The sequence below is a fragment of the Trichechus manatus genome, unplaced genomic scaffold (genome assembly GCF_000243295.1).
Source record: "Trichechus manatus latirostris isolate Lorelei unplaced genomic scaffold, TriManLat1.0 scaffold00006, whole genome shotgun sequence".
NCBI lineage: Eukaryota > Metazoa > Chordata > Mammalia > Sirenia > Trichechidae > Trichechus > Trichechus manatus.
In genome coordinates, this window is record NW_004443942.1 from 9753150 (window position 1) to 9777807 (window position 24658).

Consider the following 24658-nt stretch of genomic DNA (forward strand, 5'->3'; position numbering starts at 1 on the left):
GGTTGAGGGACTTGCTCTAGCTCACACAGCCAGTGAGATAGAGCCTAGATTGGAACCCTGGTTCAGCTGGGTCCACAACCTGTATACTTTCCTTAACAGTAGCTTCAAGTTATGGTCCCTGGGTCATCAGCATCACCTTGGGGTTTGTTAGAAATGCAAATTTGTGGATCCCACCCTAGATCTACTGAATCTGAAACTTGGTGTGGTCCAGAAATCTATTTTAACAAGTCTCCAGGAGATTCTGATGGATGCTAAAGTTTGAGAATCATTGCTGTCTACCACATCATCTCCTGTTAAGAAAAAGTAATGGATCCTCCCTGCCCTCAGAAGTTTACAGTCTGGTTGGAGAAACAAGATAAACATACATACAAACAAAACAAAACAAAAAGGTAAGTTCCTGTTTGGGATGATAAAAAGTTTTGAAAATAGTGGTGATGGTTGCACAATATTGTGAATGAAATTAATGACACTAAATTGTACACTTAAAAATGGTTACAATGGTGAAGCTTATGTTATATATATTTTAGCACAATAGAATAATAATAATTAAAAAAACAGCTTAGGAGACATATCAACAGAGGCCATATATTGTCCTTATTTTAGATACTGACGTGAACAAGCTATTAAGAAAAAATTAGACAAGAAAGGAAATTTGAACACTGACTGTCTTAGTCATCTAGTGCTGCTGTAACAGAAATACCACAAGTGGATGGTTTTAACGAAGAGAAGTTTATTTCCTTACAGTAAAGTAGGCTAAAAGTCCAAATGCAGGGTGTCAGCTCCAGGGGAAGGCTTTCTCTCTCTCGGCCTTCTCATCAGTGTTCCCCCGGACCAGGAGCTTCTCGGCGCAGGGACCCTGGTCCAAAGGACGTGCTCTGCGCCTGGCACTGCTTTCTTGATGGTATGAGGTCCCCCTGTCTCACTGCTCACTTCTGTCTTTTATATCTCAAGAGATTGCCTCAGGACACAATCCAGTCTTGTAGATCAGGTCCTGCCTTACTAACACAACTGCCACCCATCCTCCCTCATTAACATCCTAGAGGCAGGTTTACAACATACAGGAAAATCAGACAGTACCAGGAATCATGGCCTAGCCAAAAATTGATACACACATTTTTTTGGGGACACAATTCAAAACATGGCACTGACTGAATATTTAATGATATTAAGGAGTGATAGTTGAATGAAAAAGAAAGGGTGACTAACAATTGAAGGTTATGTGGGCTCAGAGAGGTAGCCTAGCACTGGCCCCTGGCGGAAGCCATAGGGGAAAAGGCTGGCTCAGTGTACACAGATGGAGAAGGACTGGAGACTCCCAGGTTGGAGAGGAGATGCCAGTGTGCAGACAGGTTGGGAAGCTGGAATGAGACTTTCAAGATGCAATGAATGAACCAACAAGCCTTGCTGGGATGAGGGTGCACTGAAGGGAGTCATGGAAAATAATGGGAGGCAGGGAGGCGGAGTGTCATAGATTGAATTGAATTGTGTCCCCCAAAAATATCTGTCAAGTTGGTTAGGCCGTGATTCCCAGTATTGTGCAGTTGCCCTCCATTTTATGATTGTAATTTTATGTTAAAGAAGATTAGGGTGGGATTGTGACACCCTTACTAAGGTCACATCCCTGATCCAATGCACCAACTTTTATCTTATAAGAGATAAAAGGAAAGGGAAGCAAGCAGAAAGTGGAGACCTCATACCACCAAGAATGCAATGCCGGGAGCAGAGCTCATCATTTGGACCTGGGGTTCCTGCACAGAGAAGCTCCTAGTCCAGGGGAAGATTGATGACAAGAACCTTCCTCCAGAGCTTACAGAGAGAGAAAGGCTTTCCCTGGAGCTAATGTCCTGAATTTGGACTTCTAACCTACTAGACTGTGAGAAAATAAATTTCTCTTTGTTAAAGCTGTCCACTTGTGGTATTTCTGTAATAGCAGTGCTAGATGACTAAGACAGGGAGATTTTGAGTGCTTTGGAATTTCCAGCTAAGGTGTTCCCTACTAAGATTCTGCCCCTACAGCAGCACTTAGGAAGCACCTGTTGTGTGTGCCCAGCAATGGACAACACAAGCTAAAAACAGGGCTTCCAGAGGCTGTGCTGTCCTCTCTGTGGGGACAGCCCTCCTCCCACTCCCCTGGGCCACCTGACAAGCTGCTTCTCAGCTTTCAACATTGGGCTCAAATGTCACTCCCCGGAGCACTGGTGGTGTAGTGATTAAGAGCTCAGCTGTGAACCAAAAGTTCAGCGTTTCAAATCCACCAGCTGCTCCTTGGAAACCCTATAGGACCGTTCTACTCTGTCCTATAGGGTTGCTATGAGTTGGAACTGAGTTGATGGCACTTAACAACAACAACAACGTCACTCCCTCAGAGAAGCCTTCCCTGACCCTCTCCACAATGTAGGCAGAGTTGGAGATCCCTTCTCCAGGCCCCCCTGCCCCGCCACCAGCACTTTGTACAATCCCTGTCCCTGCACTTACCACCAGTATTTTGATGATTCATTGACATGTTGTCCATCCCACTGGGCTGGAAGCCGATTGAGGGCTGAGACTAGGTCTTACATAGCTTTGATTCTGGCACAGAGTAGGTGTTCAATCTCAATAAATAGCTTGTTAATATATGAACGAATCAGTCAATCAGTGATGATGAATACCAACGGACATCATAGCTGTATGCCTGCCAAGTTGAGTGAAAAGCAGATGCTTATAAATTGGCTTTGACTTTCTCATGGACTTACATTATATCATTAGAGCTGCATTTTCTTTGTCTGTTTTTGACATATTAGTCTTTTTAAAAAAATATTTTATTGTGTTTTAGGTGAAAGTTTATATAGCAAATTAGGTTCCCATTTAGCAATTTTTATACAAATTGTTCAGTGACATTGGTTATAATTTTCACAATGTGTTAGCATTCTCATTATTTCCATTCTGTTTGTTCTGTTTCCATTGGTCTAGCTTCCCTTCCCCTCCTTGCCTTCTCATCTTTGCTTTTGGATAAATGTTGACTGTTTGGTCTCATATAGCTGATTGTTTAAGGGAGTACATTACTCACTGGTGTTAAAAGCCGGTCTATTATTTGGCTGAAAGGTGACCTCCAGACAAATTGTTCTTCATTCATTTATTAACACATATTTACTGAACACCTACCATGTGCTAGACACCCTAATAATGCTGGGGATACAGTGGTGAATACAATGCCTGCCCCCCTAAACAAAAAAACCTATTGCTGTCAAGTCAATTCAACTCAGAGTAGAACTGCCCCATAGGGTTTCCAAAGGAGTGGCTGGTGGATTTAAACTGCTGACCTTTTGGTTAGTAGCTGAGCTCTTAACAACTGTGCCACCAGGACTCCAAAAGGAGCTCACTATTTAAACTTCTGGGCATTCCCAATAACTCACAATAAAAATTTTTGTTTGTTTAAATTATCACCTTTATGAGAGTAGATTTAACCTCTTTTGGGTCAGAGACACTTCTGAAAATTTGAGAAAAGTTTTGGACCCCTTCCTTAAAAAGGGATCCAAATGCTGGGATTCATGAATTCTCTCTAAATCTACCTGTGGAGTCTTGAGTTAGGAATTGGAGGCCTGAGATAGCTGTTGTTAGGTTGGTGTCATTGGACTGTGTCAAGGATTTGAAGCTGCACCAGGCAGAATTTTGTCCATGGTACCTGCTAGGTGAGTAAGTGGGACCTGATAGTACACTCTGAGGGGCTGGCTGATTTTGGACGACCCTTGACCGACAAAGTGTCCGTGGTCAGAGTGGGCAATTGTGTCACTCCAGGCAGAGAGGGAGAAACTCCGCTTCCTCTGAGGTGGCTCCCTTCACTGCTTGCCAGTGATGCTTGCGGAGAACCTGCTGCTATCCGCCCACCTGTGACCAGCACACTTCATTTGTGCACATGGACTGGGGGGAAATTAAACTTTCCTGGATTTCTCCGTGTGTCTGTAAAAAGCCCTAGCCTCCTGAGACACATTTCAGTCCCCATGATATAAAGATAGGAATATTTGCTTTTGCTACCCCTAGAAGCATTTTACTCCTCACATACCATAAGAATTAGATCTGTAGCTATTTGTTTAGCTAATGTTCTGATCCAAGAGGTTAATAAAACTTGTCTTATCTCACCTAGAGAGCCATGCTTATAGCCAGGACTAGGTCCCTAGGTGAAGCTCCCAAGGTGCCAGGAAGACTGGAGCACTATCTTCCTAGGTATTTACATTCCAAACGTTTTGGGTGAGAACCCAGGATCCTTTCCATCCGCCTCAAAGAAGCAAATTTTTCCCTGTCTCCTTTCTGGGGGAGAGGGGATGGCTATCTCTCTCCTGTATGTAAGTGGAGAGAATCCATTGTTCTCCATCCCTTACCGAGAGTCCTGCCACGCATATAAGAAATTTTTCCATCTGGCTTTCAGTGAGACGTCTAGGGGTAGGGTGTGGGGTAAGGAGGGGGCCTACATGCAGGTTATTTAATAATTAATTAAATTAATAATTAATAAGGTGATTAATAAGAAATCTGTCTCTGATTTAGAGTACCTCGTGAGTACCTTCAGGATAAAATTAATGAAGATGAATATTGTAAACCCAACACGCATGTGTATGCACACGCACACTTCACTGGAGGTCTGTCCTGGAGCAGTTGTTGCTCTCCTAGGGAAAGAGAAGGTACGTGGAGGACTTTCTCCTTTAGTGTGGCGAAAGGGGAGGCAGCCCCCTTGCAGTTGCTATAAGTATGGGGGACACAGAGGCAGGGTAAGGAACAGCTCTGTGCCTCTGAGTCCACCTTTAGGCAGCCCCATCCTTAGGGGTGAAATGGGCCCCAAGCAGCTCTTTCTACAGCATCTGTCACGGGTTTTTAAAAAGTTAACATTAGAGAGCCAAGAACTGTTTGTAAGCACTTCATCTATATTTCTTTTGATACTCACAATTCTGTGAATCGGGCACTATTTATATCCCTTTCATAGTTGAAGAAACTGAGATGAAGAGAGGTTAAGTAACATGACCAAGGTCAGATTTCAGTTCTCACTTCTCGGGATATTTGGAGATCAAGTGTTGGAACTCTTGTATGTCAGCCCTGCGGACCTGTGGTCACAGAAGACACCCCACTTTCCATTTCTTGCTCCCAAGTGGTAACCAAGCAGCCGGTCCTGAGAGTCAGTGAGGGTTGCATAGATGGTTGCACAACCTGGGCCTCGGGTTCCCCCAACGTAGGCCACAGGGAAAGGGAAAACAACAGAAGAAAAGGAGGGAGGAAGGAGCTTCTCGGGACAGGGGACTCTTAGTGGACACCCTTTTGTGTTTGCTCAGATCCATTTCCCATTCTTCTCTAACAGCACCTTGATTTTCGTTTTGGAAATCACCCTTTCTCCTTCACTCAGTCCATGTGGTGCTGCTAGAGCTGACTCCACCCCTGGCTCCAAGAGTGGACATGTGACCCAGGACTGGCCAATCAGGGATGGCCATACCCCCAAGTCAGGCTCATCAGAATAAACTATTAGGATTTAGCTGGAACTGAACCCTGGTGGCATAGTGGTTAAGAGCTACAGCTGCTAACCAAGGTCGGCAGTTCGAATCTACCAGGCGCTCCTTGGAAACCCTATGGGGCAGTTCTACTCTGGCCTATAGGGTCAGAATCAACTTGACGGCAATGGGATTTATTAGGGAACAGTGTGATTTTTCCACTGGGGTTGCACTACCTGGTAGAATACATTTGGAATACTAGAGGCTACCTTGGCATCATATGGGAAGAGCCCATCTGAGAAAGAAGCCAACCACAGAAGGGTACAGCCAAGAGATGGCAAGAAAAAATTCCTGATGACATTGTTTCTAGCGCCTGGATCCAGCCAAACCTGACATCAAATACTCAAGGAGTTTTTCCTTAAATGGTCACTTTGAGTTGGATTTCTGTCACTTGCAACCCAAACGGTCTATCCCCAGGAGAGAGCAGCGAGCTCACACTTACTGAGCTCTCATTCCATGTTGGCCCAGTGCTCCCATTTTATAACTGGCATGGGCCTTGAAGGATGCATAGAATTTCATGAGGAGGACAAGGCAGTGTGAATATGTGCAAAGATACAGAGAAGTGATGGAGCATGACAAGTCCAGGAAACTGAAGAGTTCAGTGTGGCTGAAGGGAAAGAAGCTATTGACAAGAGATGGGGCTGGAAAAGTCAGGGGCCAGGTGATGTCGGTCTTTGAACGCAGGCTAAGGAGTTTGGACTTTGTCCTGAAGACAGCGAGGGAGTCATTGAAGAGTTTTCAGCAAGGCTTTGGCTGGCTCACTCTGCAGTGTGAAGGACACACTGAAGTAGAGAGGAAATACAGGCAGGGAGGAATTACTTTTTGGCTGGAGTTTCTCCTGGTGCCCCTGAATTCAGAGTCTATACATGGTTTCTTCTTCACATATTCGAGGCAGTATAGCACAATGGTTAATGATATGCACTTCTGAAGTCATCCTGCCTGGGTCTAACTGGCTCTGTCACTTACTTACTAGCTATTTAACCTTGGTTACATAATGTCTTGGTGACTCAGTTTCCTCAGCGAAGATAACACAGTTATCTACCTCATAAGGTTCGCTGTCATGATTAAATGAATCACTACATTTAGGGCTTAGCACAGTGCCTGACACACAGCAAGCACCTGGAAGTTAGTGGCAATCTTATTCCTACTAAGGCCAGTGGGTGGGCTCCTCAGCTGCAAACGCCAGGCTGGAAGGAGAGCAGCTGCAGGCCCTCTGGCCCTCTGTCCTCTCCCTGCATCAGCCCCACCTGCCTTCCCTGGGGGCCATGTCTGCTCCCTCCATTTCTCACAGAGGCATGGCCAGCCTGGGGCCCAGGGAGCCAGGAAGCGTCACTGCAGGGACAGGGGGAGAACAGGGCTTTCAGCTCTGGAAACAGATTCTTATCCAAATTTCAGTCTTGGGAATTAGGCTAAAATTGGTGAGAACAAGCTTCCCAGCCATGCACAAGCCAGGAGGGGGTGTCTCAGATACACAGAGGCCATAAACGCAGCCCTTTCATCTCTAACTCCTAGACATAGCTGAGAGGCTCAAAGCAGGCTCAGTAAAACCCGGGGACTAGCTGTGAGAAGCAACTTCAATGAGATTGGTGAAATGCTAAAAGTTCAAAGTTAAACGGCATCCTTGAGTCCCCAGCATTTTTAGGTCTGTGTTTCCACTGTGTGGTGCACTGGAAAGGGCAGCTCTGCCACCAGCTGAGGGGATCCTGGGCAAGTCACCCCCGCTCCCTGACAGAGGGGTCTTGACTTATCCCCTACTAGCCCACTGGAGTTGCACACATCTGCCTCAAACCCTTTCTTCCTCTAGGGGGTTTTGCTGGGTGTAATGTCATGGAGGGAGTGAGGCCACCTGCACCCCCTCAATCACATCCTGTGACCTCATGAGAAGCAGCTGTGGCCATGCTGTCACTGAGAGGAGCTGGGACACCTCACACCTTGAGGACACTCTCTGGGGCTCCTGCCTTCAGCTATGCTTTCTGGAACTGAGCAAAACCTCTGCCACATGAGCTTCACTCCTGCCATCTCTCTGCTAAAAAGACACTGAAGCCAGCCCAGCCCACCTCCTGCAGCCTCAGCCTTCTGCTCCTAGCCAGTCCCTGGCCATTTGATCATGCCCTTCATGTCAGACCACGATCATGGCCCTGTGCTCTTTCTCATTCTTGAATCAGGGCCAGAATCTTATGGTTTTAATGTGAGAGCCTTGAATCTGCTGCCCAAATCCATACTCACTCCTGTAAGATGGGAAAAAAATCTGCTTATTTTATTAATGAGCTCAGAGTAAGACTTGTGGCAGCAATTCTAGCAGCAATTACAGCAAGGAGAGAGGGATGGTGAGAGAGAGCCCAGAGTTAGGTCCTATTAGGGTTCAAGGTAGGCGTCACCCAGGGCTGGGAGAGACCAAATTCACAGGGCCAGAGGAAAAGAAACAGAGTGTGGATTCCAGGGTCCCTCTTCAGAGCGGTTGGCTGCTCCTGTCTCTCCACATTGGCCTTCAGAAGAGTGGCCCCAAGTGTTGCTTGTCCAACCCTAGTTCAGGGCCAAAGTGCGTTTGAAATCCCTGGGTGCTGGGCATGGGTTTCCCAGGATGTCTTCTGGTGCCTGCAGGCTGGGCGTCTCTCATAGCTGGTCCCAGGTCTTGTGTTCAGGAGGGTGGGTCCAGAGCTCATCATCTTCTAGGGTGAATTTGGTTTCTCCCTCTGGACTTCAGAAGAAGGTCCTATGGGGAAGAGGAAACAGACCAAGTGGGTGTAGGCCTTGTGGGTGCACACTCAGCCCAGGGAAGGGGCATGACATTGAGGAGCACCCATTCGGGCAGCACAAGGCCTTGCCAGCCCCTGGAGCCCCCTCCCTGTGTGGGCCCGCAGTGACTATACCCTGGCCACAGCCACAGCACACAGGAGGCCAGGGAGGAAGCAGATGGTTGCCGGGGGTGGGGAAGGAGGGGGCTGGGAGGAAGAGGAGCTGGGATCCCTCGTAAAGAGCATATGAAAAGTGACAGAAAACATAGGGTCAATTAGGCTATCCCAGAAGTCACAGCATAAAAGGCCAACTGTCCTGGGGACATGGGGCCCTAATGTTTTGGGAAATTTGTCCAGGCTTGGGTGTGCCAGCAGTGGCCTTCAGGCCACGCCAAACCCTGGTTTCTCATCCACCTGCCAGCTCTGTCCATGGGCACAGGCAGGTCACAGGTGGGAAACATCCCGTAGTAGGCTCCATGGTATGTCCTACAGATAAGAGCCTGCACCCAAGGGAGTGAGAAGGTACAAAGGACAGTTTGGTCTAAGTATGGCTCAGGCCACAACAGGTCACAACAGGACATGAACAACTCCAACCCACCAAACCTGGTTCCTGGGACCAGCCTTAAATGCTCTGAATTGCCCTGGCTCTGCCCAAGCCTGCAGGCGAGGGTGGTGTTCACAGGGAAGGGACGCACATTTTGCTGAGGACACCTCCTGGGGGGATATTCAGGCTGTGCTTCCTCTGGGCTCTCCCAGCCCATCAGCCCTGGTTTGAGGCACTGTCTATGCCTAGTGGGGAATGGTGCTCCAGTGCTCCATCCTGCTCATTCGGGTGCTGCGTAGGACCAGTGGCAGGTAGCAGGGACTGTGGTGAGGCAGGACTCCCATGTCCCAAGTAGGTGTTACAGACTGGGCTCTGCTGAGTCCCACAGATATCAACTGTGGCCAACAGCAGGCCCCAGGAAGCATTTCAGGGATGGTGCCTCATGATCCCTCCAGGTACCAGTCCAAAGAAGCTGCCAACAGGTCGGCAGCCAACAGCCGCTGCATGCAGCATGGACAGATGGGGCCCTGCGCCCTGTGCCCTGCCTGCCTATGCACTGTGGGGGGCTGCTGGGCCCCAGCTACAGAAGGAGCCCGTGTCTGTGTGCAGGAGCATGGTTTTCAAGGAGCTTTTGGACTGGCTGTGGGCTGTTGGCTGCAGAGGAGGAAAAAGAAGAGCTACATACACAGAGCAGAGCAGGAAACAAAACAAGGCTCAGTTATTTCTGGGCTCCACCGGACCTCTCCCATCACCTGGCTGCTGCCTCAGGTCCTGCACAGGCCCTGGGTTTCAGAATTAGGGGCTGAACGGCCTTTGTTTCTTCAGAACACACAGGGAACTCAGCCTCTGCCCAGTAGTGGGAGCAAGGAGGCACAGTCAAGCATGGGTCTGACAAGTGTGGGTGGGTGTGGGGGGAGGTGATGAGATGAGGTAAGGATGGAGGCAAGACACCAAGAGGCAGAAAGAGAGAAATGGATGCAGAATGGCACAGAGAAACAAGGACTCAGAGCCAGGGAAAGAGAGAAACAGGAATGAAGAAAAAGACAGGGCTTTGAACCAGGTTCATTCAGGTTTGAACCCCTGCTGAGAATTTGCATTTCTAACAAGTTCCCAGGTGATGATAACGCTGCTGGTAAGGGACCAATTCTGAGAACCACTAGTAGAGCAGTGGGTCTCAAATTTTATTATACATAAGAATTACCTGGGGATTTTGTTAAAATGTAGATTCTGATTCAGTTTATCTGGATTGGAAATGCAAACTCTCAGCAGAGGTTCGAACTGGAATGAATCCATTCTGAAGCCCTGGAAAAAGGGTAAGAGAGAAAGGGGAGAGGGATGAAGGGGAAAGAGAGAGACAGATAGGAGAGAGAGATTGCAAGAAGGAATGAAGGAGAGAGGAGAAGGACAGAGATTGAGAGACAGACAAGGAGGAGGAAGAGAAGGAGGAGGAGAGAAAGACAGAATATGAGAGAGACCCATACAGAGACAAAGAGAATGAAACAGATACAGAAAGAGACAAATACATAATGAATACAGAGGAAGACAGATAGAGACTGGGCCAAAGCTCTCTGGAGATCCCATGGGAAGAGACCAAAAGCCTGTGGTCCTGGCCACCTAGAAACACAGCATGAGAAAATGCAGTTAATCATCAGGAAGATCTTACAGAGAGAGAAGGATGGACACAGAAATCTTTAAACTATCTGACGATGATGTAGTGGAAAAAGTTCTGAGCAGGCAATCAGAAATCCTGAGTCTTCGTCCCAATTTCCTTTACTTGGTCTGAGACCTTGAACCTCTCTGGGCCCCAGTTTCCCATATATAAAGAAGAATTTAGACAAGATAGCCTTGGAGGCAGCGCTGAAAATGCTTGAGGACTGTGACTTAGTTCTAGGATTTCTCTAGGCCAGGGTCTCTCTAGGAGCTATTATTACTAGAAACTATGTGTTTGGGCTGTTCCTTCAGGCTGGATGAAAGCAGGGGTGGGCTAGGAGAAGGAGGCCAAGATTGTGGAGGAGGAGGAAAGGGGCAGTGGGCTAGATGCCAGCACACACTTACAGCTCATCGTCGTACTCCTTGGGAGGACAGACAGCAACAACAAGGTCCATCCAGTCCTGTGGGGAGAAGCCGTGTGACTCTGGGGATGCACTCAGGGTGGGATGGCGCATCTGCCCCTACTGCTCCATTCTCATTCCTGGACGCTATGGCCCAGGGTTGGCTGGTTGGAGCCTTCTTCCCCTGGGGGCCAAGTAGGGGTTAGGGGTCCTCCTTTTAGAGATGGGCCCCATGGTCTGGGGAAGCTTCCAGTCTCCGAGGCTACAGAACCATAGAGGCCAGGGTCTCAAGACCCTCAAAGTTCCCAAATGGTGATCTGTGAACCAGGGCCAGATGGCAATCTTAGGATCATTTGGCAGAATTTTTTTTAAAACTGTAGACTCATGGACTTGGCCCTTGGAAGTCTGAGGTGGGTCCTGGGAAACACATTTTTTTAACAAAATCCCTAGATAATTCTAACGCACAGCCAATTGGGAAACTCCTGGCCTAGCTTTCCAACCCTAATATTTGAATCCCCTCAATGGCACCACTGCCATCCTTGGCTTTTCCATCATTGTCCATCCTTGGCTTGGATACATCCAATGAAAAGATCTAAAACATCACTGGGCCCCTCTACCATGTTATAGCTCCTAATGTTAGGCTAAAATCTCTCCCCAGGACCACTTCCCATCCATTCCAGCTCTGCTCTCAAGAATCACAGAGAATACTTCTGCACACTTTACCCTAATGCAGCCCTTCAGATAATCAAAGATAGTCATCGTGTTACCCATGAGTCTTCTCTTCTCCATATTCCTTCATGTGGGTCCCAGTCCCATCTGATCAGCTTCCTCGGCACTGAACTTAAAACCCTAGGCTCGGCTGCCTGCATACAGTTGTACAGTCTGTGCACTGCACAATATGACAGGGCACCGTTCACACTGTAGTCTGTAGGGGGGCACCGGCTTGGATTGTGTAGTGCATAGCCTGGAAGGCCTTATGTGGTGGCCCTGACGCAGTTGGGTGTCTGATGAGTGCAGAGAAGACTACCACCAGCCCCTCCTTCATCCTGGGCCCTCTACTTCTGTTAATGCTTTCTGGTAACCCAAGGCACTCTGTTGATACCTGTTTAGTGTGCGCTTAGAGAACACCTTCAAGTCTTTTTCTTGGGTGGGCTGCCATACCCAGTCTTCTGGAGTTTGTATTTGTGCAACTGGCTTTTTGAACCCAGGATAAAGAATTGACATTTATTTTTTTGGAATCCCATTTCATCAGATTTAGACCATTGGCTGGATGGGGTATATGGGTATCACCCAACAGTTGCCTGGACCCTGTATACTGCCCTGGGATGGGACACCCTGAAGAGGCCAGGGTTTGAGGTAGGCAGGCAAGCAAGGGAGGGAGAAAGGGGGCCACTCTTACTCCCTGACTCCAGGCCTTCTGCAGGGCAGCCTCAGCCTCAGCCAGGGTATAGTCAGTCACGATCTTGCCATTGATTGCCATGATCTCGTCCCCTCTCACAATGCCACCTGTAAGAAGAGATAAGACTGATTAGCTGATCAGGCTCTATATAGCATGTGCCAGGCCCAGGGCTTGGCAGGGGCTACTGTGGGGCTGCGGAAGAGGTTTGAGCCCTGGGTTCTGAAAGCTCACATGGGTTCAGAAAACAGGAGATAAAGCAACCCACCAGGTTACTCAATGGCATTTTTCCCCACCCACCCACACCCTCACCCTGGTTCAGTAGACTTGGGACACCAGTGATGAAGCATTGCCACTACAGCTCTTGTATGGGCCTCTATTATTGGCTTTGGCCAAAGCCAAAAGGAGACAGTCTTGTATTTCCAGTGAGGTTATTAGAAACATTAGTTCTATGAATGGACCCTCTCCATGTGCTGGCCAGATGGGTCTACTTCAGGCCCCTCATGCCAAGCTCTTTCCTGCCTCAGAGCCTTCATATGCTGTTCCATCTGGAACACTCTCCCCTCTTCCTTTCTTCTCTTCTTTTAGGTCTCAGATGAAATGTCTCCTCCTCAGAGAGGCCTTCTCTGACCCCAACTCAATCTAAAGTAGATCTTTCCTATTATTCTCTCACAGCATCTTGGTCTTTCTCTGCATAGGATTTTTCACAATTTATAATCATATATCTGTTTACTTGTTTACTGATGGGTTCTCCCACAAGACTGTAAGCTCTATGAGGGCAGGGAATGTCTTTTGGGCTCACCACTATATCCCTAGCACTTAACATAATGCCTAGCACAAAACAGGAACTCAATAGATATATGCTGAATAAATGAATTATGTTAAAAGGTACCCTTAGATAATATATCCTGTGGTTTAACAAATTTGAGGAATGCTGAGTTAAAAGCTAAACAGTTACTCACTGCAGGACTTGTTAGAACCTTTAATATGTTAGTATGCATTGTGGCTCTCCAAGAAGTGGATAAATTGTGCATGGCTTCACACACTTCTTTGACTTCAGAACCCTTTTTTGAGGACTTTCTCCCAGTCCTAGTGTCCACAAAACACTCTCTGGGTGATACTGAAATAGGTCAATCGAAAGCTTTGGGGGCATGGGCATGAAGGCCCACAAGGATTGTGGTGTATGTTACTGAAGATGGCAGCCATGGTGGCTTAAAACACACGTGCTCTTGGAGAAACTTGCACCAGCTGCTTGCATGTCCAAAGTAGTGAAGGACTAAACTATAGACAGCAGTTTTCTCTGGACAGTGGGACTGGGGATAGGTAGCTGGTGACTTTCACTTTTCCATTTTGTACAAATCCATACAGTTTGAATTTATTAAAGAGTATATGTTATGTTTTTCATTTATTAAAAAAATAAAGAATTAAAAAAAACTGAAGGGTATAAATTCAAAGTAGTGGTTTAACTCTGGGGGGAGAGTGGAGAATGCAACCAGAGGGGGCTTTGACTGTATCGGTGATGTTTTATATTGTAAGCTGGGTGTGGGGACATAGGTGTTTGTTATATTATTTTCAATATGTTTTCCCTTGCCTGAAATAATTAAAAAATTAAACAATGTGGGGTTGGGTTGCACTCTGTGAGGCAAAAATGGGCAGGGATGCCCCTGGAAAGGCAAAGTCTTGTCAGTATCTGGCAATTCGGAGCCCCTGGAAGGCAGGGTGATGTCTCATTTGTCTGCATGCCTGCAGGTCCTGGCACCATGGTCTGCCCTCAGACGACCCATGGGACTGGATAGATGGATGGACGAACCCAGGTGGGAGGGTGTTCTTGAGCAATCGTCCAGCCCACTCCAAGTAGGCAGTTGTTTATTCTCCTGGAGGGCCCTGCGTAACCATCATATCATATCCAAACCAGAGCATGGCTGGTCCCCACTCACCATGCCGCTCAGCAGCTCCCCCCTCGTAAACAGCCGAGACAACCACCTTCCCAACAGGGGAGTCCACACCGCCTTCCAGGGCCAGGTCTAAGGATCCCTCCTGGTGAGAGGAAAACAGGCCTTAGGGTGCCAAGCAGACAACAGACTGTGGGCACTTGAGCACCAAGGAGCTTCTTAACAGGGCCACATAGAGGGCAGAGGAAGCATGGGGGCAACAGCAGTGCCATTGGGGAGGAAATGGGACATGTACACCAAGCAGGACTTAGGTGTGTGGTCCGACCACAGGAGGGGGATCCCCAAGGGGAGAGGGAAGAAAGGTGGGAATTTGAAGGGTCACCTTGAGAGTAGGAAAAGTAGGGAACCAAACGCGGAGGGGAAGGGGGCAGAGGAGGATGAGACCTGTCCAACCTTCTTAATGCGCAGGAGCCGGACATCTTTCCCTATGATCTGCTCTGGGGTGAACTAGAAAGAAAAAGACAGTAGAGGAGATTTGAGTCTGCCTGAAAATGGGGGTGGGGGAAGGATGGAAGTGCAAGCCAGGCACCTGGGAGACACTGGGCCCCACAGAATACATGGACCAGGGGCAACTTTGCCAGCCCTGCCCCCATCAGTTTTCAATGGGGGGGGGGGTCCCAGGCCCCATGGGGGATACATGGACACACACACAGATTGGCCACACAAATCCCAAATCCTCACTTTACTAGCTGTGTGACCTTGAGCAAATGAACAAATTAATCTCTCTGCACCTCAGTATCGTCTGTGACATGGGGATGGTAGCTTCCTCATGGGATTATTATGAGGACTGGGTGAGATCATGCCTTGTAAACACAAAGCACAGTTCCTGGTATGTAGTCAGTGCTCAGTAAGTGCAACTGTTGTTGTAAGCCACACACAGACACACACACACTTCAAAGGAGCAGTCACAAGAAACAGCAGTTTGGGGCATCCCTGGGGCTCCTCATTCTCCCCCACCTTATCCTTGGGATTCCTGGGCCCCAGAACAGACCACCACCTGACATACTTTGCCCCCCTGGCCTGGGATAAACACCCTCCCGCCAGGGAGAGAGTTACCTCTTACCATTGAGTAGGGGTCAAAGCCTTCCTCATATTTCCGGAAGTCCTGGAAGCAAAGGGAGGGCTTTAGGACCTCATAACAGAGGCCCTTGAAGGTTATGGCAGGAAACAGGCTCAGGGAAGAGGAGGAAGATGGTGAATGGGTCAGAATCCAAGGGTCAGAGGTAGGGGAGAGGGCAGGGGAGGGCCAGGCATGCCCCAGTTGGGGGATGCAGGGAGGAGCCGGCAGCCCCAACAGCCAGAGCACCCCTGCCAGGGAGAAGCAGGAAGCTACATGGAAGCATTTGAAGCAGTTTTCAACCAGTTCTTCCTGGTTCAATCGTGGCTGAGGAAACAACACCGGAACAGACCCAAATTTTTAACCATATTTTAACCACAACCAGAAAGGGAGAAATTACATGTCGAAGCCCAGCTAGAAACTTTCTCTCTCTCTTAGAAAACAAGGGCAGCATATGCGTTGCATAGCAAACAAATCTCTTGCCTGCTGGATTTTGCACAGAGTCAGAAACAGTGGTGCCCCGCTCAAAGATGGCAGCGGACTGCACTGCTTTGAATGTGTGTCACCTCCTCAGTCCTGGCAATAATCCAATCTCACGCATTAGGCTCCTGAAAGGGTCCACTATACCTCTTCTAAGTCTCCCATTCCAGGTCTTCAACCTGTAATTTTTCCTGTTCTGGTTATGATTCTGGATCACTCAAATTTTAAAAATTCAAGTCTGTTCCAGTTTCACTTCATCAGCCATGAATGAATGAGTTCAAAGCCCTGGTTTAAAGGCCCTGGGCCTGGGTCCTGCACTGTTCCAGTGAGCTGGCATCTCTGGCTGCCATGGGGACCCTCTAACTGTATAGTTGGTCTGGGCAGGGAATGCCTGCCTTGCTGAAAGCCTCATCTCCCCACAACTCCCCTAAGTTCTCTTAGGCCCTATCTCATTCTTCTAAATGTCCAAGTGAAGTCAGCATCAGACCCTGGAAGGTGAAGCCTGATTTTTCTCCACATCTTTCTCAGATCCCTGACGTAGGGGACCTTAAAAATTATATAGGTGCTTGGCCAGAAGTAGTGAGGCTAAATCAGGGTCCAGGGGCTAGATAGAATCCATTTTTATATAAAAATTTGTTAAAAGGTTATAGTTAATGCCAGAATCCACTTTGTGTGAGTGTTTGTTAAAATTTATAGTTAATCATTATGAAAATTTCCAGGAAGAAAGGAGAGTACAAGCTGAAACTCATGGTTTCATTGTTTCCCCTACCTAGGGGAAGAGTGTTTCATGAAGGGTACTTTATCTTAACCAACAAAGAAGCTATGCTACAGGGAGTTTATGCTCTTACAAAGGAGTGTATTGCAATTCCTTGTGACTGACCTGAGAACCCTTTGCAAATCACTAACCCAAGAACAAATGTTGCCGTGCTGTTCCCAAGGAAACCTCCCCATAGTAACTAAATGGCATCTATACAACAAAGACTCATTAAGCCAATCATATATTCACATATGTTATGTTTCCCACCTTTGATAATGATGTATTGATGAATAACCACCCAGAATTTTATTTAACTTCAGTTCCTTCTGTAACAGTATATTAAAGACTCCCTGATTGTGATTCAGTAGATTCTGCTAGTCTCTTGTGCCCAGTACACGTGGTAGATCCCTCATTGAAATGATTGTCTTTGTCTTGGCTTAATAAAAATCTCTTTTGATTAAATTTGAGTCTGGAGTCTTTTCCTCCTACAATATATTTTGGTGGCAGTGGTGGGACCAAAGCCATCTTTCTTTGGTGGGACCATTGAGAGGCTGAGGACCAGAACAGGCACCACTGAGAAGGCCTCTTGTGCCCTACCGTTTCCACGGACCCCAGGGACCCTGTAGAGGTAAGTGCTCTTGGATTTGAACTCTGTAATTTACAGAACAGTTCTGAGATTTTTTTTATTAAACCTTTTGTTTTGTTTTTCTGTTTAGAATCGGGCATCTTGGTAAGCATTTACTTGTTTGTGTTGTTTAAATTTGAGTATTTCAGTGAGTTCAGATGTAAATATGTTTTCCAAGAGTATTTTTTCTGGTTTGGGAAAAGCTGAAAGTAATTTTCTGTATAGGTAGTCTGTCTGTCTCTAAGATTGCTCAAAGGTGAAATTCACATGCCATCTAGTGATGCGTGGTTGTATCTGCAGATTTCTGAATTCTGAGTTGCATGTGCTGAAGCACTGGTAAGCTAGGGGAATGCTGCTTATGGGCCACATTAAAATGGCATGCACTTGCCAGAGATACAGTTTCAGACCAGTGGACTGTCTGGGAAAATTTTGAGCTCAGTAAAAATTAACTTTTCTCACATTGGATTGGAAAAAAGGAGGCTCTAAAATAATCAACAAAGCTAAGTTTTCAGGTGCCTAGTAAAAGTTTCCTCTGCTTCTTTGCCGGCCATTTTTTCCCCTGTCTCTCTCTACTTGTCTCTACTTTAAACTAAAAACACTCTTAATTCTGAACTTTCAGCCTTAATTTAAAAAAGCATCAGCTTGACTGAAAAATCACTCCTGCTCCAAGACTAACAGGTTGGCTCAAGGACTAGCTCAAACCATAGAAACTAAAAAGACAAGTAAATTAATGACTTTGTAACCACAGTAACTGCAAACCCAGCCAAGCAAGATACTACACACTGGCTGGAAAGATGCCCAGGCCAGTCTTGCTTTAGAACAAGACAGCTGAAGAAATACTTTTGAAAGCGCAGAAAAAGGGAAAAGACACATGCTTATGGAGCCAGGAGAAGTAAAAGCTTACGTAGAAACCAACCAAAACCAAACCTGTTGCCAACAAGTCAATTCCGACTCATAGTGACCCTATAGGACAGAGCAGAACTGCCCCATAGGGTTTCCAAGGAGCGGCTAGTGGATTTGAACTGCCGATCTCTTGGTTAGCAGCTGTAGCTCACCGTAGCTCTTAACCACTGCACCAACAGCAGGTTAAAATAATCCCCCAAAGTCTTAAAAGCTTGTAAGTGGCCATCTAAGATACTCCACTGGTCCCACTCTTTCTGGAGCAAGGGAAAATGAAGAAAACCAAAGACACAAGGGAAAGATTAGTCCAAAGAACTAATGGACCACAACTACCACAGCCTCCACCAGACTGAGTGCAGTACAACTAGATGGTGACTGGCTACCACCACAGACTGCTCCGACAGGGATCACAGTAGAGGGTCCTGGACAGAGCTGGAGAAAAATGTAGAACAAAACTCTCACAAAAAAGACCAGACTTATTGGTCTGACAGACACTGGGGAGACCCCAAGAGTATGGCCCCTGGATGCCCTTTTAACTCAGTACTGAGGTCACTCCTGAGGTTCAAACTTCAGCCAAAGATTAGACAGGCCCATAAAACAAACAATAATACACATAGCTCAACCATGTAGACCAGAATAAATGGGCACACCAGCCCAGGGGCAAGTACAAGAAGGCAGGAGGGGACAGGAAAGCTGGACAAATGGAAACGAGAAACCCAAGGTCGAGAAAAGGAGAGTGTTGACATGCTATAGGGTTGACAACCAGTGTCACAAAACGATATGTGTATTAATTGTTTAATGAGAAACTAATTTGCTCTGTAAACCTTCATGTAAAGCACAATTTAAAAAAAGAGAAAAAACTTAAATAAATAAATAAAATAATCCCTAAAAGGATTTATCCTTAGAGCCAGGCACAACAGGTATAGATTTACTAAACCTTCAGAAATATACAGAAAAATTTATAAAAATGTAACAATTTCCTACTTCGATATAGTATTAGACTGTTCAAATAAACCTTACATCAACAGTAAGCTAAGTTCCTTTTAATAAAGATGCCACCCCTAAAGTTTTTTCAAGAAAAATTAATTGGGAAAAAGTTCAAAATTGCAAACAAAAGGAAAAAAGAAACTGTTTAATTTACATTTACCCTTGCATTTAGGAAAAGATAAAATAATTCCCTTATTAGAAAAATACTGGTAAATAATTTTTTTTAAGCTACCAACTATAGAATTTCTCATTGTTCTAACTGCCAAGAAAAAAAGCAAGTAAAGCAAAAATAATTGTTACCAAATTAATAAAAAAGACAATAAAACTGCCTCAAAATTAATTGTTCCTCTTATAAAAGACTATAATAGAACCCATCCTAATTTATTTGTGAGAAATTATAACCTTACTGGAATAACTCCAAATAGTCTTAAGAAACATTAGCAAATGGCTCAAATTAATAAGTAAAAAAAGACTAGGAAAAGGAGAACTGTTATCAAGATGCTGATGCAAAATTATGAACAGAGTCGAACAGCAAGTTAGTTTTACCCAAACATTAGCATGTTCCCGTGATTCAGTCTCTACATGAGGGCTCTCATTAAAGAAAGATAAGTGAAGGCACTTTTATAAAGCCACTAAGTAAGTGGCTCCTCAATGTCCTATTTGTTTTCAATTCAATTCAGACAGCCCTTTTAAAGCTCTACCAAGGAATAATAATTTGTAGATTTTCTCATTATGTTAAAGCTTTCCTTGCCACAATACTACTGATATTTTTATAGCCAAGAAGCTCTTTACAATAAAGCTTAATTCATTTTCTATTTTGCACTCTAGCAAATGTTTTTCTGTCTGCTCTCTTACAGACATTCTTGGTCCAGGACACTAGCTTTAAAATTTCTGTTAACCTAGGTTTTGTGCACATTGGTGAGAGTTGCTACAAGGAATCTCAGGATCTTTTAACTGAGACCTTAAGAAAGAAACGCAACACTTCACTATTGCAGTTTGACTTATGTGCACAGTTAGGTAAAATCACCAAATCTTGCAAAAAAAAAGTAATGCCAATAGCAACTCTTAACATATTTTATGCTCAGTATATTTAAAGTAATTTAAAATCTCAGTGATCACTTTAGAAAATAAATTTCCATCTGCTATAGATTGTTTATTTTTAATTAGTATAACAAGGCTTAAAGAAACAAATTACAATAAAATTGCTTTCTGTAAAGAATCCTATGAAACATGCAAAAAAAAAAACACACTAAGAATTATAAAAATATAAATTCTCTACCTCTGGATAGTATTATTAAATTAGGTCATACTATTTCCTCAAAGAACTTGCTCTAATTAGTTTAATAATAAATATGATTATACAAGTTTAATAGTCCAAATATTTCCAAGAATTAATAATTTGTTTTAATAAAATTTTTTATATTTTGTAATATATCAATCTTAAAAGTAAAACCTAAGTAATTTAAGCTAAATATTATATAAAATATGTCTTACTTAAGGAAAAGAAATAATTTATTAATTCCAAAATAAGAAAAAAGGAAGTTAAACTGCTTACAATAATTATATTTTGTAATACATATAAACTTAAATTACTAGGTAATTTACTAATATTAGACCAGTAGTTAATAGATATACACTGTAATTAAAGTTCATAGACCCTTACTTCTATGCCACAGAAAAAGAATACATATATAATCTAATAATAAGTATGTTCATTTTATGCCACTTAAAAAGTTATACTATAAGAAATATATAACAAAATAAGAAATTTTAAAGTTTATTAGAAGAAATTTATTTAATACAGTCAAAGTTCTTAATGGCTACAATTAATAAGTTAACTTACAAAAATTTTAAGAACTTTTAATATCAAATAACACACAAAGCAAAAAAAAATAGATTTTTCACTGTTAAAATAACAATTTTCTTTAATTATTAGGTTAAAGACTTAATTTTATTTTTAATGCATTCTGCTTCAAAAAGAAAGGTTCAACAAAATTAATTCTTGAATCAAAAAGAAAGTCACACAGTTTTTAAAAAACTAAGGTTTTTGCCTTAAAATTTGTGCTTTAAATAACTTAAGTATTGTTTCTCAGTAATCTATAATAAACTCCTAACAACCTTGAAAGTAAAAAGCCACAAGATAAGTTTATGTTTTATAAACAAGTACGTAATATTTTATCATTTCAGCTCCTAACTTAGTTACAACTTTGTTTCTTTTAAATCTTGCATCATGAAAGCCAATGGTTTGAACACAGAAATTCACACCATTTGCCCATAAAACTTTTATTACCATTCAAATGTTCAGCTTAATATATTCTCAATACATGCTAACTATATAGTACTGTGTCTCAAAATTATTATAAATTATATCTAAAGCTCTTTAAAAATAAGAATAATAATTATATTTAAAGATATTTCTGTCTAAAAGTTTTTATTTAACTGTATTTAGCTTTACATCACTTTTGTAATTAATGCCCATCAAGGCTTTTCACTTTTAAGAATTATTATTATAAATTAACCACAGCCATTTTTAGGTTTATCATTCACAGATAAATTTTACCTTGCTAATTCACTAAAAATGCAACAAAATAGACTGTATCAGATTCATAAAGAGAACTATAATATTTTAAATATAAATGCAATTAGACAAAATCAAGATTTTAAAACGCTTATGTAAAAACTAACAGTTTTTCAAGTTGCTGCTAATCCAAAATAACACAGAACCAAAACTGGCTACATGGAACTGAGAAAAATTTTAAAATTACTATAAAATTTATATAAAAATACTGCTAATGCTCAATGTTCTTTTTTCTAGATATAAAAAACAATTTTTTAAATTTTCTTCTCTTGGTAGTCCAGATCTGTATTTCAATAGTGTAATCATTTAACTTCTATTTTTTTTTGTACCTCCAATAAAATTAGAAAATGTCATACATGTCAAAATTCTAACCAAATATAGTCAGAGTATTTTAAATGATTCTGCCCGTGGACTCCAAAAAATAAATGCTAAAATCACTATAATAAAAAAGTAATTCTTCAAAACCAAATAACCTCCCTAATATTACTTATACCAACTCTAATATTGTTAAATTATTATCAATTTTTTTAATTCAATGCTCCAAAGAATGTTTTCATAGTTTAAAGGGGCTTTTAACAACCAAAACCCCAAATCCCAAAATCTGTCTAATATTGTTCCTAGAGATCATATATATATATATTAGAAAAGACATCAGTCAAAAACAATTCCTTAGAGCCTCGTTAAAAAGGACCATAGGTAGTTCTCCTTGCTAATCCTTATGCTGCTAAATTACAGGAAATAAAATCCTAGGTACATTTTTCCCAACTAAAGACAACTTCCATCCCCGTTTGGATAGCAGAACCTGCTGGAGAATTAAAATTAAAACTTAAAAAATGCCCCAGAGATGAACCTAGCATCCAAACACAGATTCCTAAGGAATCAGATCATCAGATCAGGCCTGTGTAGATGCCCCATGCTGATATAGCTGAACTGTGTATTGCTATACTGTTTACTGCTGCTGTTCCATATCTGTTTTAGGCTTTAGAAATAGTTCTTCTATAAATTAATTAATGAATACTTTAGAAATTTTTAGTTTAAGTTGAGTAATAACTAGTGTACTCATTCTAACAGAATATATTTTATATTATGCTTATTTTGTGTAAAATGCTTTTTCTACTGTTCTAACTGTTGTTTACATTTTCACCCACCTACCACTGGTGGGAAAATGCCTTTATAAAACTAGCCCAATCAGTCGCCTGTGCAAGAAATTTAACAAGTTGCTGAATTTGTCATTAGAATCCTCAATCAATACAGAAAAATTCTGACCCACTGGCTTCTCCTATATTAAACGATTATGTTATTCCCCTGCCAGTTATTAACTCTAGTTCAGTACTTAAAAGAGACATTAAAGTTAAACTATAGCATCCCACCGAAATTATCTATACATCCTCAAATACAATAAGGTCATCAAGACCTGGCTAACACATGTAAACTTCTTCATTCCTAAACCTCATACCAAAAAGGTAATCTATGCATCCTACAGGTATGTGTTTCTCTGTGGAAAATCAAACTATAGTCATCTTTTCAATCCATTCCCACATAATAATCCTTATGCTTGATCCTTATCCTTATGCTGTGGAAATAGAGAATCAGGGGGCAGAGTACTCTAGAATCTTTTGAAGTTCCACTTAATATTTATACTCATAATAACAGCAAGCATTAAATAAGTAATATTAAAATATTATTATGTCAAAAAGAGATGCTTATGTAAAAGATAATCCTATTGCTAAACAACCAAGATGGGGATAATCCTTTTTAAAGGCTCTTATTCCAACCTATAGTATAATAAAACTATAAAAGTCTCTTAAAAATTTATCTGCCAACACACACAGATTGCTAATAATATTACTAATGAAATAACAGCCCAACAAAAGTCTCTAGCATCTCTAGCCAAAGAAGTTTTAAGTAACAGAATAGCCCTAAATTTCTTGATACCTTAACAAGCAGGAATATGTGCTATAACAAACACCTCCTATTGCTCTTAGATTAACACCACTTGAGAGGTAGAAGGAAACATCCGCAAAATATGTCAACAAGAGGCATCCTTCTCTAACCTTTTCAGTTGGCTACCCCAAAGTATTAAATCATGGTTAGAAAATGTGTTACAAATATAAATAATACTTTTAATAATAATTGTGATAGTCATTGAAATTGCAAAATGTGCTATAAAAATGCATTTCTAACCTAGGTACTTGCTCTAAGCCTCCTCTAAAAAAAATTATGTACACAAATTCAACTTATTTCTGTAATAACATAAATGGTTCATGCACCCTTAATTAGCCTCACAAAATGGTGAAGTTATTCCTAAAATTCAACCTAAGTCTCCTAAGAACCCCAGACGTGATCACTGAAAATAGCTACTTAGAACATAGCATAGTAAAGAACCCCAAAGCATAATGCAGAGAGCCGGAACTGCCTAGCAACTAAAGTACCAGTAGTGGAATAGCCACCTTGCAGCAGTACATCATAAAAAGGTCTAGCCCATGCAGACGAAAGCATTCAGGTACGACACATAGTCCATGCAGAAGAAAGTATGCCTGCAAGTGTGATCAAAACATGTTTCATGGAAATCTTTAATCAAAAGGAGGGAATGACATAGGGGACATTAAAAATCACATGGGTACTTGGCCAGAAGTACTGAGGCTGAAGCAGGGTCTAGGGGCTAGAATCTATTTTTATATAGAAGTTTGTAGTTAATGCTAACATCCATTTTGTGTGAGCGTTTGTTAAAAGTTATAGTTAATCACTATAAAAAGTTCCAGGAAGAAAGGACAGTACAAACTGAAACTCACTGTTTTATTGTTTCCCCTACCTAGAGGAGGATTGTTCCATACAGAATACTTTATCTTAACCGACAAAAAAGCTATGCTACAGGGAAGTTATGCTCTCACAAAGGAGCATATTACAATTTCCTTGTAACAAACCTAAAAACAGGTTACAAGTCACTAAGCCAAAAACAAATGTTGCCAGGTCATTCCCAAAGAAATCTTCCCATAGTAACTAAATAATATCTAGCTGACAAAACTCTTTAAACCAATCACATATTCCCAAATGTTATGTTTCTCACTTTTAAAAATAATATATTAATA

General features: G+C 42.9%; 1 protein-coding gene across 1 annotated transcript in view; it reads right to left on the reverse strand.

Annotated features, from left to right (window-relative positions):
• Window positions 1–9406: 9406 nt before the first annotated feature.
• Window positions 9407–24658, reverse strand: part of USH1C (USH1 protein network component harmonin) — a 47719-nt gene continuing 32467 nt past the window's right edge. The window contains exons 21-27 of the mRNA XM_023736967.1: window positions 15249–15290; window positions 14579–14632; window positions 14171–14270; window positions 12237–12343; window positions 12170–12172; window positions 10842–10897; window positions 9407–9440 (exon numbers count right to left, since the gene is read on the reverse strand). Of these exons, the coding sequence (XP_023592735.1) occupies window positions 9407–9440; window positions 10842–10897; window positions 12170–12172; window positions 12237–12343; window positions 14171–14270; window positions 14579–14632; window positions 15249–15290 (396 nt within the window). The remainder of the gene's footprint in view (window positions 9441–10841; window positions 10898–12169; window positions 12173–12236; window positions 12344–14170; window positions 14271–14578; window positions 14633–15248; window positions 15291–24658) is intronic.